General features: G+C 43.6%; 1 protein-coding gene across 4 annotated transcripts in view; it reads right to left on the reverse strand.

The window, feature by feature from the left end:
- Positions 1 to 1,014: 1,014 nt before the first annotated feature.
- wnt5b (wingless-type MMTV integration site family, member 5b) overlaps positions 1,015 to 12,287 on the reverse strand; it is a 140,859-nt gene continuing 129,586 nt past the window's right edge. For all 4 annotated transcript variants that reach the window (XM_070900520.1, XM_070900519.1, XM_070900518.1 and 1 more), the window contains exon 5: positions 1,015 to 1,798. In XM_070900520.1, the coding sequence (XP_070756621.1) occupies positions 1,340 to 1,798 (459 nt within the window). In that variant the 3' untranslated portion in view covers positions 1,015 to 1,339. The remainder of the gene's footprint in view (positions 1,799 to 12,287) is intronic.

The following is a 12,287-nucleotide window of genomic DNA, read 5'->3' on the forward strand; positions in this document are numbered from 1 at the left end:
AATAATTGGTTAAGTTAGTTAAAATGAATTAATGGCCCGGAATTTGCAGTTGTAATGACGGTGAAACTGTCAGCATTCGCTGTTATTACAACTGTGAATTTGACAGCAACTTCTGGAGTGCGCACATACAAAGTTAAATCCGGGAGTCCAGATGTTGCTGTCAGCCATTCCACGCTCCTCCACACTGTTGAACTCCCCACAGCCGGCAATCAATTGAAATCACTGAACTGACAAAAATTTAAGCTTTTACGTTGGAATATCTCTCTTTAAAACCCTCGAAAAAGTTAAGCCTTGTTGAATGAGGTATAACTGGGTTTTTAATAATGTACTGAGTCGTAATTACCACTGAACAACTGTTCTGGCCCTGAAAAATTAATTTTATATTTGTGGTATGTCAAATTTTTCCATTATGATAAAAATTCCATTGTTCTTTATAATAGTTTTTTTTTATTTGTTTATGATATTTCAGCTTCTGCCGTAATCCCATGTGTATGTCCCAATCTTTATTTTGCTCTCTGTAAAATGATTAAAAAGTGAAGGAAAATCAGTGCATTTTACTTCCTGGTTTGTTGTCTGTGAGAATTCTTCAATGTACTTGGCTTTTTAGCCAGCTTGATGACATCATTGTTGCTGGATGTTGGCGATCCCCTAGACTTGGCGTCAAATTCAAACTAACATCGGGAGAGGTGAAATCGACGCCACAGCGATCACTAGATCTATGTGGGCAGCTTTCTTCGAGGTCAATGGTGAGCGCCATCACTTCGCCGCTGACCACAAAATCCGGGCCAATATCAACTGAAACCAATGTCTTACAGGGACATTTTTCTTTCCCTTCTTTTAATTCACTGGCAAGTTAGTTTCTGGTTTCTGGGCAGTTCTAGTTATTAGTGTTAGGCTGTTTTCTTATTTACAAAGTATAAGGTACTTTTCTGAAATAGGTGGTGGAAATGCTGATGGGAGGAGAAGGCAAATGGTGGCTTTCGAATCTGAATTAAATTAGGTCAGAATGCTAAATATTTATGACCTCATCTTTAATAAATAGTCAGCAGGCAAGACTCGGTCATTAATGCTACACTTGTCACTCATACTATACATTGTACAAGGAGAGCCAGAGAGGCTAAAGGCAGAGTGCAGTACTAGGTCCAGTTAATTATATATATTTTTTAAAAAGTGATTATAAAGCAGTTCATTTTATCTGGTAAGTGAAATATGGATTCGGTTTTTCTTTTGCTGAAGTCTGAGCACACACATTATACATTCACCATGTAAGCAGTTTCTTTTGGATAAGTGGGGACTCTCCAGGCACCCTTTACATTAAAAGTTTTTTTTTGTTTTGAAGTTATTTGCAAACAAACTGATCAACTATTTGGGTGCATTTTTTGCATTTGACGTAACAGCACCAATGGAATTTACAATGGCACCTTTCAACTTGCACAGTCTTGAACTGATCATAACCCCGTCCACAGCACATTAGCTCACAGCCATCCATTCCCTCAGAGGTCTTGTTACAGAGGCGGCCCGTTGTGCCCAGAGAGCCCGTGGTCTCATTCTTCACACAGTAATCAGGGCTCTGGTCGAGATAAACCAGGTCATCCGCAGTGGGAGAATTGAAGCGGCTGTTTACCAGCTCCAGCTTCCCTTTGCGGTTGATTTTCATGGCAGCAGCGCTGTCATACTTTTCTTTCAGCAGATCGCCCACCTTCCGGAAATCAGCCAGTTGAAGCCAACATGTCTTCAAGCTGCAGGAGCCAGAAACACCATGGCACTTGCATGCTACATCTGCTAGATTGTACACAGCCTAGAAAAAACATAAGGACAAAAGTATTACATCTCTAGCAATTAGATTTCATGAACCAAATTTGCTACTCTGTACTCTTTGCAACTCTAATTCCAGGGAAACAAATTGTGAACCATAGTTCACCTGGCTGTCTCTTGACTATAAAGGGAATAAGAGTCAGGGTTCCTGTTCCTGATGGCTAACCAGTGAACTGTACTAGAATATACATGTAATGTCCTTACACACTACTATAAATTCACACGAGGTACATTCTGCAGACAAGGTCACTCTGTGACCTGAACCTTTATTCAAAGGACCAAGAAGTGATGACCCTACGTGGAACCTCCCTTTATATACCTGGATGACCAGGTGAGGAGTGTCTCCCACAAGTTCACCCCCTGTGGTCAAGGTGTGCATTTCTTAGGTATGCAGTGTTGTTATGAAGGTTACAGTTACATGAAGGTTACATACATGACAATACATGTGTGCATAATTGGTGAAGACAGGATCAGTGTCAGGACTTCAGAATCATGTCCTAGCATGAGTGAACTCATCAAGAAAGGAGAAAATATAAAGACTGTAAATTCCAAGCATGGAATAAAAATGATGTAATATAATATGTGCACTTATAAGAGAAGCACATTTAATTCGAAGGGTTAAAATAAAAACAGGTCATGGTGGTGTTGACAGAATTCTTAAGAATAATGAGTTTGAATTAATTTCTCCCCTCTCAAGAAGGTGCTGACAAGTGAGGTACAGATTCCTAAGCACTGGCAACCTTTAGGTATCTTACCATATAGCATAACACTCCAGAGTACTTCATTGGCTGTAAAGCACTTTGAGACGTCCGGTGGTCGTGAAAGGCGCTACATAAATACAAGTCTTCCTTTTTTTGCTGACAGGAGTAATGCAATAACAACAACAACTTGCATTTATATAGCCTATTAAAGGTAGAAAAACACCCAAGGACACTTTACAGAGCTGTAATCAGAAAAGAAATGGACCATTAAAGAATGACAAGAAAGGCACAGAGGGTAGCTGTGTGATTATTATTATTAGCACTGCCTCCATCCCTCCCCCTAGCATCAATGTGAGGGTGAACAAGACTGTTCGCAACCTAGGTGTCATATTTGACCCTGAAATGAGTTTCCAGCCACATATCTGCGGCATAACTAAAACTGCCTTTTTCCACCTCCATAACATTGCCCGCCTCCGCCCCTGCCTCAGCTCTTCTGCTGCTGAAACCCTCATTCATGCCTTTGTTACCTCTGGACTTGACTACTCCAACTTGAAGTCATCCAAAACTCAGCAGCCTGTGTACTAACCTGCACCAAGTCAAGATCACCCATCACCCCTGTGCTTTCTGACCTACATTGGCTCCCAGTTAAACAACGCCTCGATTTCAACATTCTCATAGAAACATAGAAATTAGGTGCAGGAGCAGGCCATTCGGCCCTTCAAGCCTGCACCGCCATTCAATAAGATCATGACTGATCATTCAACCTCAGTACTACTTTCCTGCTTTCTCTCCATACCCCTTGATCCCTTTGGCCGTAAGGGCCATATCTAACTCCCTCTTGAATATATCCAATGAACTGGCTTCAACAACTTGCTGCAGTAGAGAATTCTACAGGTTAACCACTCTCTGAGTGAAGAAGTTTCTCCTCATCTCGGTCCTAAATAGCTTACCCCTTATTCTTAGACTAAGACCCCTGGTTCTGGAACTTCCCAGCAACGGGAACATTCTTCCTGCCTCTAACCTGTCCAATCCCGTCAGAATTTTATATATTTCTATGATCCCTCTCATTCTTCTAACTCCAGTGGATACAAGCCCAGTTGATCCAGTCTCTCCTCAATATGTCAGTCCTGCCATCCCGGGAATCAGTCTGGTGAACCTTTGCCTCAATAGCAAGAATGTCCTTCGTCAGATTAGGAGACCAAAACGGAACACAATATTTTAGGTATGACCTCACCAAGGCTCTGTACAACTGCAGTAAGACTTCCTTGCTCCTATACTCAAATCCTCTAGCTATGAAGGCCAACATGCCATTTGCCTTCTTCACCGCCTGCTGTACCTGCATGCCAACTTTCAATGATTGATGTATCATGACACCCAGGTCTCGTTGCACCTCCTCTTTTCCTAATCTGTCACCATTCAGATAATATTCTATCTTCCTGTTTTTGCCACCAAAGTGGATAATCTCACATTTATCCATATTATACTGCATCTGCCATGCATTTGCCCACTGACCTAACCTGTCTAAGTCACCCTGCAGTCTCTTAGCATCCTCCTCACAGCTCACACCGCCACCCAGCTTAGTGTTATCTGCAAACTTGGAGATATTACATTCAATTCCGTCATCTAAATCATTAATGTATATTGCAAATAGACTTGCCCCTCCCTATCTCTGTAATCTTTTTCAGCCTCACAATCCCACAAGATGTCTGCGCTCCTCAAATTCCGGCCTCATTATAACTGCTCAACCATCGGTGGACGTGTCTTCAGCTGCCTCGGCCCTAAGCTCTGGAACTCCCTCCCTAAACCTCTACGCCTCGCTACCTTTCTTTCCTCCTTTAAAACCTACCTCTTTAAACAAACCTTTGGTCATCTGCCTTAATTTCTTCTGTGTCAAATTTATCTGTTTGTCTGTAACACTGTTGTGAAGCGCCTTGGGATGTTTTACTATGTTAATGGCGCTATATAAATAAAAATTATTATTATTATCCAAGGTATATTAAAGCCTGGAATGATGGTAGGAGAGTAGAATAAAGGAGTAGTGATGGGTAAGGCGGGGGGCAAAGTACCTGAGGGGGAAAAATGAACAGTGGCGTGACTGGGTAAAAGGAAAGGGAGGAGGCAGGCGAGATAGGCCTGAGAAGGGCCAGGAGAATAAAAAGAAAGGGAGATAGAGTAGTCAAAATGTGCACATGGATGGACAAAGAGAGAATTCAGGTTACATAGGCATGGCTGATATTAAGAGAGACATGTCCTGCCCATGAACAGAGGACAGGGAGGGGACAACATGATAGAGTCCAAAGTTAATGTCCAGTGGTAAAGTAAAAGTGATCTGTAGACAGGGTGCAGTCAGCTTATTGCATCGTGAGCCAGTCTTCAGGTCCAAAAACAGTTGTGGAGAGGGAGTGGATCCATGAGCCATTTGAATGGCAGAATATCAATTGCTGAAGGTTGTCAGTGGAATTAGAGGGATGAGGAGGGGTGTGAAATCGACCATGAGCCAGAAAAAGCTAATACAGGCATCCAACAACTTGTATTTATATAGCGCCTTTAACGTAGTAAAACATCCCAAGGCACTTCACAGGAGTGTTAGAAGACAAAACAAAAATAATTTGACACCGAGCCACATAAGAAGAAATTATGGCAGATGACCAAAAGCTTGGTCAAAGAGGTAGGTTTTAAGGAGCGTCTTAAAGGAGATGTGTCATGGCCTCAGATGTTAGCAATGTGCATCAGCAGACCTGGTTCACCAGCAGAGGAGTGAGGAGCAGTGGGAGTGAAACCTAAGGACCAAGAGAAGTGAAAACCAGTGAGACAGTGAAGAGTGACAGGTAAATCAATTGGATCAGTTCAGATGAGGAAGCTGGTCAGGGTGACAGTCGTAGGAAGGTGAGAAGCATAAAAAATTTGGAGCAGCAGCAGAAATTTGAGAAGCCAGTCCAACCCAGTCCATCGAAGAATGATGGAAGAGTTCTGAAGGATGAATGAAGCAGAACAGAATCAGAATCCATGGGAAGCAAACGGATAGCAGGAAGGCCACGATTATTCAGCAGCATGGGAGCAGAACCTGGAGCAGACTGGGAAGCAGCAAGAATAGATCAGAGCTATGACTCAGCAGAGAAATAAAAAACTGAGGCTGCAGAAGCAGGTCAAGTACTGGAATAGAGGCAGTCAAGCAGAGAATGCAGTGGTCACAGTTAAGCCCAGAAGCAAGTGGAGAAATTGAATTCGGCCTAGGAGAAAAAGTATTTTGTCCGGGTCTCACACAGCTGCACAGTACAGCAAGAATCCAGCAATGCACGAAAGTGCACTTAGGAATAGTGGGTCTGCCTCAGCTTATTATATTGTCAAACTACAGTGAAAAGTCACCTGGTGGTTGAATGAAGGAGAATATAATAGAATGAAAAAGGATGGTACTATGCTTGTATTAATAAAATGCAAAGTGCTACAGGTATGCAAATATTTTTTCTGCTGTAAATTAACTGCTGATCGGGTAAGATTGTTAAGCTTTTAAATAAGTATATTGTTCATTTTGTAATCTTTATCAATTCCTTTTTAATATATTTGCAAAGCAAAACACTTTACAATTACAATCACATCAGTAATTCAAAAGATATCTGAAGGAACCACTATGAATGCAATATAGAATCTTAAGAAATTTACAGCACGGAAGGAGGCCATTTCGGCTAATCGTGTCCATGCCGGCCAACAAGAGGCTATCCAGCCTAATCCCACTTTCCAGCTCTAGGTCCGTAACCCTGCAGGTTACAGCACTTCAAGTTCATATCCAAGCACTTTTTAAATGTGGTGAGGGTTTCTGTCTCTACCACCCTTTCAGTGAGTTCTAGACCCCCACAACCCTCTGGGTGAAGAAATTTCCCCTCAAATCCTCTCTAAACCTTCTACCAATTACTTTAAATTTATGCCCCTTGGTTGTTGATCCCTCTGCCAAGGGAAATAGTCCCTTTCTATCCACTATATCTAGGCCCCTCATAATTTTATGCACCTCAATGAGGTCTCCCCTCAGCCTCCTCTGTTCCAAGGAAAATAAACCCAGCCTATCCAATCTGTCTTCATAGCTTAGTTTCTCCACTCCAGGCAACATCCTCGTAAATCTACTCTGTACCCTCTCCAGTGCGATCACATCCTTCCTGTAATGCGGTGACCAGAACTGCATGCAATACTCTGGCTATGGCCTAACTAGTGTTTTATACAGTTCAAGCATAACCCCCTTGCTCTTGTATTCTATGCCTCGGCTAATAAAAGCAAGTATTCCGTATGCCTTCTTAACCACATTATCCACCTGGCCTGCTACCTTCAGGGATCTGTGGACATGCACTCCAAGGTCCCTTTGTTCCTCTACACTTCTAAGTGGCCTACCATTTAATGTGTATACCCTTTCTTTATTAGCCCTCCCCAAATGCATTACCTCATACTTATCCGGATTAAATTCCATTTGTCACTGTTCTGCTCACTCAAGTTGATTGATATCTTCCTGCAGTCTATAGCTTTCTTCTTCATTATCAACCACACAGCCGAGTTTAGTACCATCTGCAAACTTCTTGATCATACCCCCGATATTCAAGTCTAAATCATTGATGGATACCACAAAAAGCAAGGGACATAGAAACATAGAAAATAGATGCAGGAGTAGACCATTCGGCCCTTCGAGCCTGCACCACCATTCAATACGATCATGGTTGATCATGCAACTTCAGTAGCCCATTCCTGCTTGCTCTCCATACCCCTTGATCTCTTTAGCCGTTGGGGCCACATCTAACTCCCTTTTGAATATATCTAACAAACTGGCCTCAACGACTTTCTGTGGTAGAGAATTCCACAGGTTCACAATTCTGAGTGAAGAAGTTTTTCCTCATTTCAGTCCTAAATGGCTTACCCCTTATTCTTAGACTGTAACCCCTGGTTCTGGACTTCCACAACATCTAGTACTGAGTCCTGCGGAACCCCATTGGAAACATCCTTCCAGTCACAAAAACACCCATCAACCATTACCCTCTGCTTCTTGCCTTTGAGCCAATTTTGGATCCAACTTGCCACTTTGCCCTGGATCCCATGGGCTTTTACTTTCGTGACCAGTCTGCCATGTGGGACCTTATCAAAAGCCTTGCTGAAATCCATATATAATATTAGGCAGTCCCTCATATCGAGGATGACCTTGATCGAGGAAATCCATATACACTACATTGAATGCACTCATCGATCCCCCTGGTTACCTCCTCAAAAAATTAAATCAAGTTAGTCAGACATGACCTTCCCTTAACAAATCCGTGCTGACTGTCCTTGATTAATCCCTGTCTTTCTAAATGAAGATTTATCCTGTCCTTCAGAATTTTTTCCAATCATTTTCCACCACCGAGATTAGGCTGACTGGCCTGTAATTACTCAGTCTATCCCTTTCTCCTTAAATAAAGATACCACATTAGCAGTCCTCAAATCTTCCGGCACCACACCTGTAGCCAGAGAAGATTGGAAAATAATGGTCAAAGCCTCTGCTATTTCCTCTTTTGTTTCGCTTAACAGCCTGGGTTAAATTTCATCCGGGCCTGGGGACTTAACCACTTTCAAAGATGTTAAACCCCTTAATACCTCCTCTCTCACTTCGTTTATTTCATCTAATATTTCACATTCCTACTCCCCGATAGCAGTGTCTGCATCGGCCCTCTCCTTTGTGAAAACAGATGCAAAGTATTCCTTAAGAACCATACCCACATCTCCCTCCTCCACACACAGATTATCCTCATGGTCTCTAATAGGCCTATCCTTTCTTTAGTTATCCTCTTGCTCTTAATATAGTTATAGAACATCTTTGGGTTTTCCTTGATTTTACTTGTCAAGAATTTTTCATGCTCTCTCTTTGCTTTCTTAATATCCTTTTTAATTTCACTCTTGCATTTCTATACTCCTCCAGAGATTCTGCAGTATTTAGCCCTCGGCATCTGTCATAAGCTTCCCCTTTTTTCCTTTATCCTACCCTGTATGTCCCTAGACATCCAAGGGACTCTAGATTTGTTAATCCCACCCTATTTCTTGAAGGGCACATATTTGGTCTGAACCCTCCGGATCTCCTCCTTGAATGCCTCCCACTGCTCTGACACTGATTTACCCTCAAGTAACTGTTTCCAGTCCACTATGGCTAAATCATCTCTCAGCAAAGTTAGCTTTTCCTCAATTTAGAACTGTTATTCCAGGTCTATCCTTTTCCTTTTCCATAACTACCTTAAATCTAACTGAATTATGATCACTAGCACCTAAATGCTCTCCCACTGATACCCTTTCCATCTGCCCAGCTTCATTCCCTAAAACTAAATCCATTACCATCCTTCCCATGTTGGACTTGCTACATACTGGCTGAAAAAGTTCTCCTGAATGCACTTTAGGAATTCCGCACCCTCTATACCCTTCACACAAATTTTATCTCAGTTAATATTAGGATAGTTGAAATCCCCTATTACTGCCCTATAGATTTTGCACTTCTCAGAATTTTGCCTACATATTTGTTCTTTTATCTCCCTCTCACTGTTTGGGGATCTATAGTACACTCCCAGCAGTGTGATCGCCTCTTTTTTGATTTACAGTTCGACCCATATGGCCTTGTTTACATACGAACATGCGAACAATGATGGACAGGTAATGATCATTTGATATATCAATCCTGTCCCACACAACTGCGATACATTGTGTATCACAATTTATACACTCCATCCCACCCAAGACCGTGTGACCATGTGATCATCCCTCCTCACAGCTGTAATAGTTAATTTAATCAATATCACGCACCTCCCCCCTATTTTTCCCATCTGAAAACCCTGTAACCAGGAATGCTGAGCTGCCATACCTGTCCCTCTTTTAACCATATCTCTGTAATAGCTATAATATCGTACTCCCAAGTGTCTACCTGTGCTCTCAGCTCATCTGCCTTATTCGCCATATGCCTTGCATTGAAGTATATACCATTTAGTACAGGCAAACCTCTTTGTTGACTACTATCTAGCCCTTGTTTCTTCTGTCCTTTTAATTTACTTTCTACATTTTTGTTTTCCAATTCCAGTTTTTCTTTCCTCCCTACTGACTCTGTTCTCAGGTTCCCATTCCCCTGCCAAGCTAGTTTAAACCCTCCCCAACAGCACGAGCAAACCACCACCCCACTGCCCCCTCGCCTCCCCCTCCCCACGAGGATATTGGTCCCAGTTCTATTGAGGTGCAACCCGTCCGGCTTGTACAGGTCCCATCTCCCCCAGAAATGGTCCCAATGCCTCAGGAATCTAAAGCCCTCCCTCCTGCACCATCTCTCCAGCCACACATTCATCTGCTCTATCCTTCTATTTCTGTACTCACTAGCTTTTGGCACTGGGAGTAATCTGGAGATTACTACCTTTGAGGTCCTGCTTTTTAGTCTGTCTCCTAGCTCCCGAAACTCTGCCTGCAGGACCTCATCCCTCTTTCTACCTATGTCATTGGTACCGATATAGACCACGACCTCTGGCTATTCACCCTCTTCCTCCAGAATGCCCTGCACCCATTCGGTGACATCCTTGACCCTGGCACCAGGGAGGCAACATACCATCCTGGAGTCACGTCTGCAGAAACGCCTCTCTACTCCCCTGTATATTGAATCCCTTACCACTATAGCTCTTCCATTCTTCTTCCTCCCCCCTGTGCAGCTGAGCCACCCATGGTGCTGGGAACTTGGCTCTGACTACACACCTCAGAGGGACCATCGCCCTCACCAGTACTCGAGATAGAATGCCGGTTGGAGAGCGAGATGCCTTCCGGGGCTTCCTGCACTACCTGCCTGGTCTTCTTCTGTCTGGTGGTCACCCACTTACTCTCTGTCTGCTCTCTCTTTGGCTGCGGAGTGACCACATCTCTGAACATCCTCTCCATGTAGTTCTCAGCGATGCGAATGCACCACAGTGACTCCATGAACAGGTACAGAAAATAGTCAAAAAGGCTAATGGAATGCTGGCCTTTATATCTAGAGAACTAGAATAGAAGGGGGTAGAAGTTATGCTGCAGCTGTACAAAGCCCTGGTTAGACCATACCTGGAGTACTGTGAACAGTTCTGGCCACCACACCTTGGCCGGAATCTTACCAGCCCTGTGCGTGCGAGTTTGGATGCGGGCCCACGGTCAAAATGGCTGTGATTGACAGCGGTGGGGGGGGGAATTTCCCCTCTGAACCCACCTCCTTGTGAATTTCCCAAGTGCCCACAGTTTGCAGACCCGGAACTAAGCGGCGTGTCAGGCAATTGAGATAGCTAAGAAGCTGCTTAAAGCTATTTATGCAGCATTTTACCAATCCTCACTATTTTGCAAAGCTTTTTTATTAGGTTCCCATCCCTCGGGGATCACGTCAGGTAAGTGTGTCGGTTTCTCCACAACTCTGGATTGGTTTGAATAGTTGACAGCTGGAAAAGTAGTATAAAAGCTACCATTTCACTGTTGTTCAATTTCCAAACTTAGAAGTTGGAGCCTTCAGGATTTGGAATACACTTTTCAGCTTTATGGAGGTTTGAAGTGTTTGCAGTGAACTCTCTATCCAGTGTCACCTCCTTGAAGCAACCTCTCTCACCATTTTCAGATCACTTCTGTCATTTCAACTTCAGCTGTCATCTATTCCATCAGCATCAGTGGCCTTGAAAAATCTCACTTTGAGCCTCAGAATCCCACTACGATCAACCCCAACACCAACATCACCAGGCACAACAACAACACCACCAACCTTTTCTGCAACCACATGATGCTGCACAGGACACAGGGCATCAACACCTGACCACATTGCGACCTGCCAGCCTCACCATGGCCAGATTTACTTCATTTAACCCTGTACACCTTGGTTGTCATCCCACACCAACACCATGAAGCAGTCTTATAATGCCCAAGCCATTCCTTTCACACTCATCACTATGGGGAGAGGGGTACCATTATGTCTCACCATTCACTACAACTCACTAAGCCGCTTCCAAAGGTGCACACAGATCTGTTCAAGAAGGCAAAGTATTGAAAATAAAGATTTCAATGTTTGACAACAAATTAGCAGAAACTTTACATCAGCATTGGCGATAACACCCAAATGCCGACCCTTGTGTGTTGTTAGTATGATTGGACAAGGATGAGGGTGAATGTGAGGGGTGGCTAATGAGATACGGATGTGATAATGTAGATAAAAAGAGAGGGATGGGTGGAGGTGAAAAGAGAGAGGGATGGGTGGAGGTGCAAGGTAAGTTGATCTGAGTAAGGAGGGGCAGGAGTAGGATAGGGAACGCAGAGTGATGGGGATGTGATGAGTAGCACAGCAGGATGAGCTTGAGTGTGGCTTTGCAGTAACATTTTGAGATCATTGAAAGGTTTGCGCCACTGCAGCCGGGTACTTCAGACAACATCCCTACTTCTGCCTGCCTGTACAATGTGCAACCAGATTGCGTTGGTGTCCTGGGGAGGTCTCTTCCGCCATTTGGGAGGGAAGAGAACTCCCTGCATGCTGTGACGCCCTCCATAAGCATCTGGAGCAAGTGATGGGAGAGCCTGGATGCAGCTGTGCACCTTTGAGCAGTGCTTGTCAGTGTTTATAGCACCTCAATACTTTGTGTTTACCATCATTACCCCTCTGAAACTGACCGTAACTTCAGGATTTAGCGCAGATAAACGCGGAAATCTTAAAGTTGCAGTCAGTCATTCCATGCTCCGCCATAGCTACGCTGTGGAACTCCCGTAGCCAGCAAATCAGTGAAATCAGTTGAACTGACGAAAACA

Source organism: Pristiophorus japonicus, chromosome 15 (assembly GCF_044704955.1).
Source record: "Pristiophorus japonicus isolate sPriJap1 chromosome 15, sPriJap1.hap1, whole genome shotgun sequence".
NCBI lineage: Eukaryota > Metazoa > Chordata > Chondrichthyes > Pristiophoridae > Pristiophorus > Pristiophorus japonicus.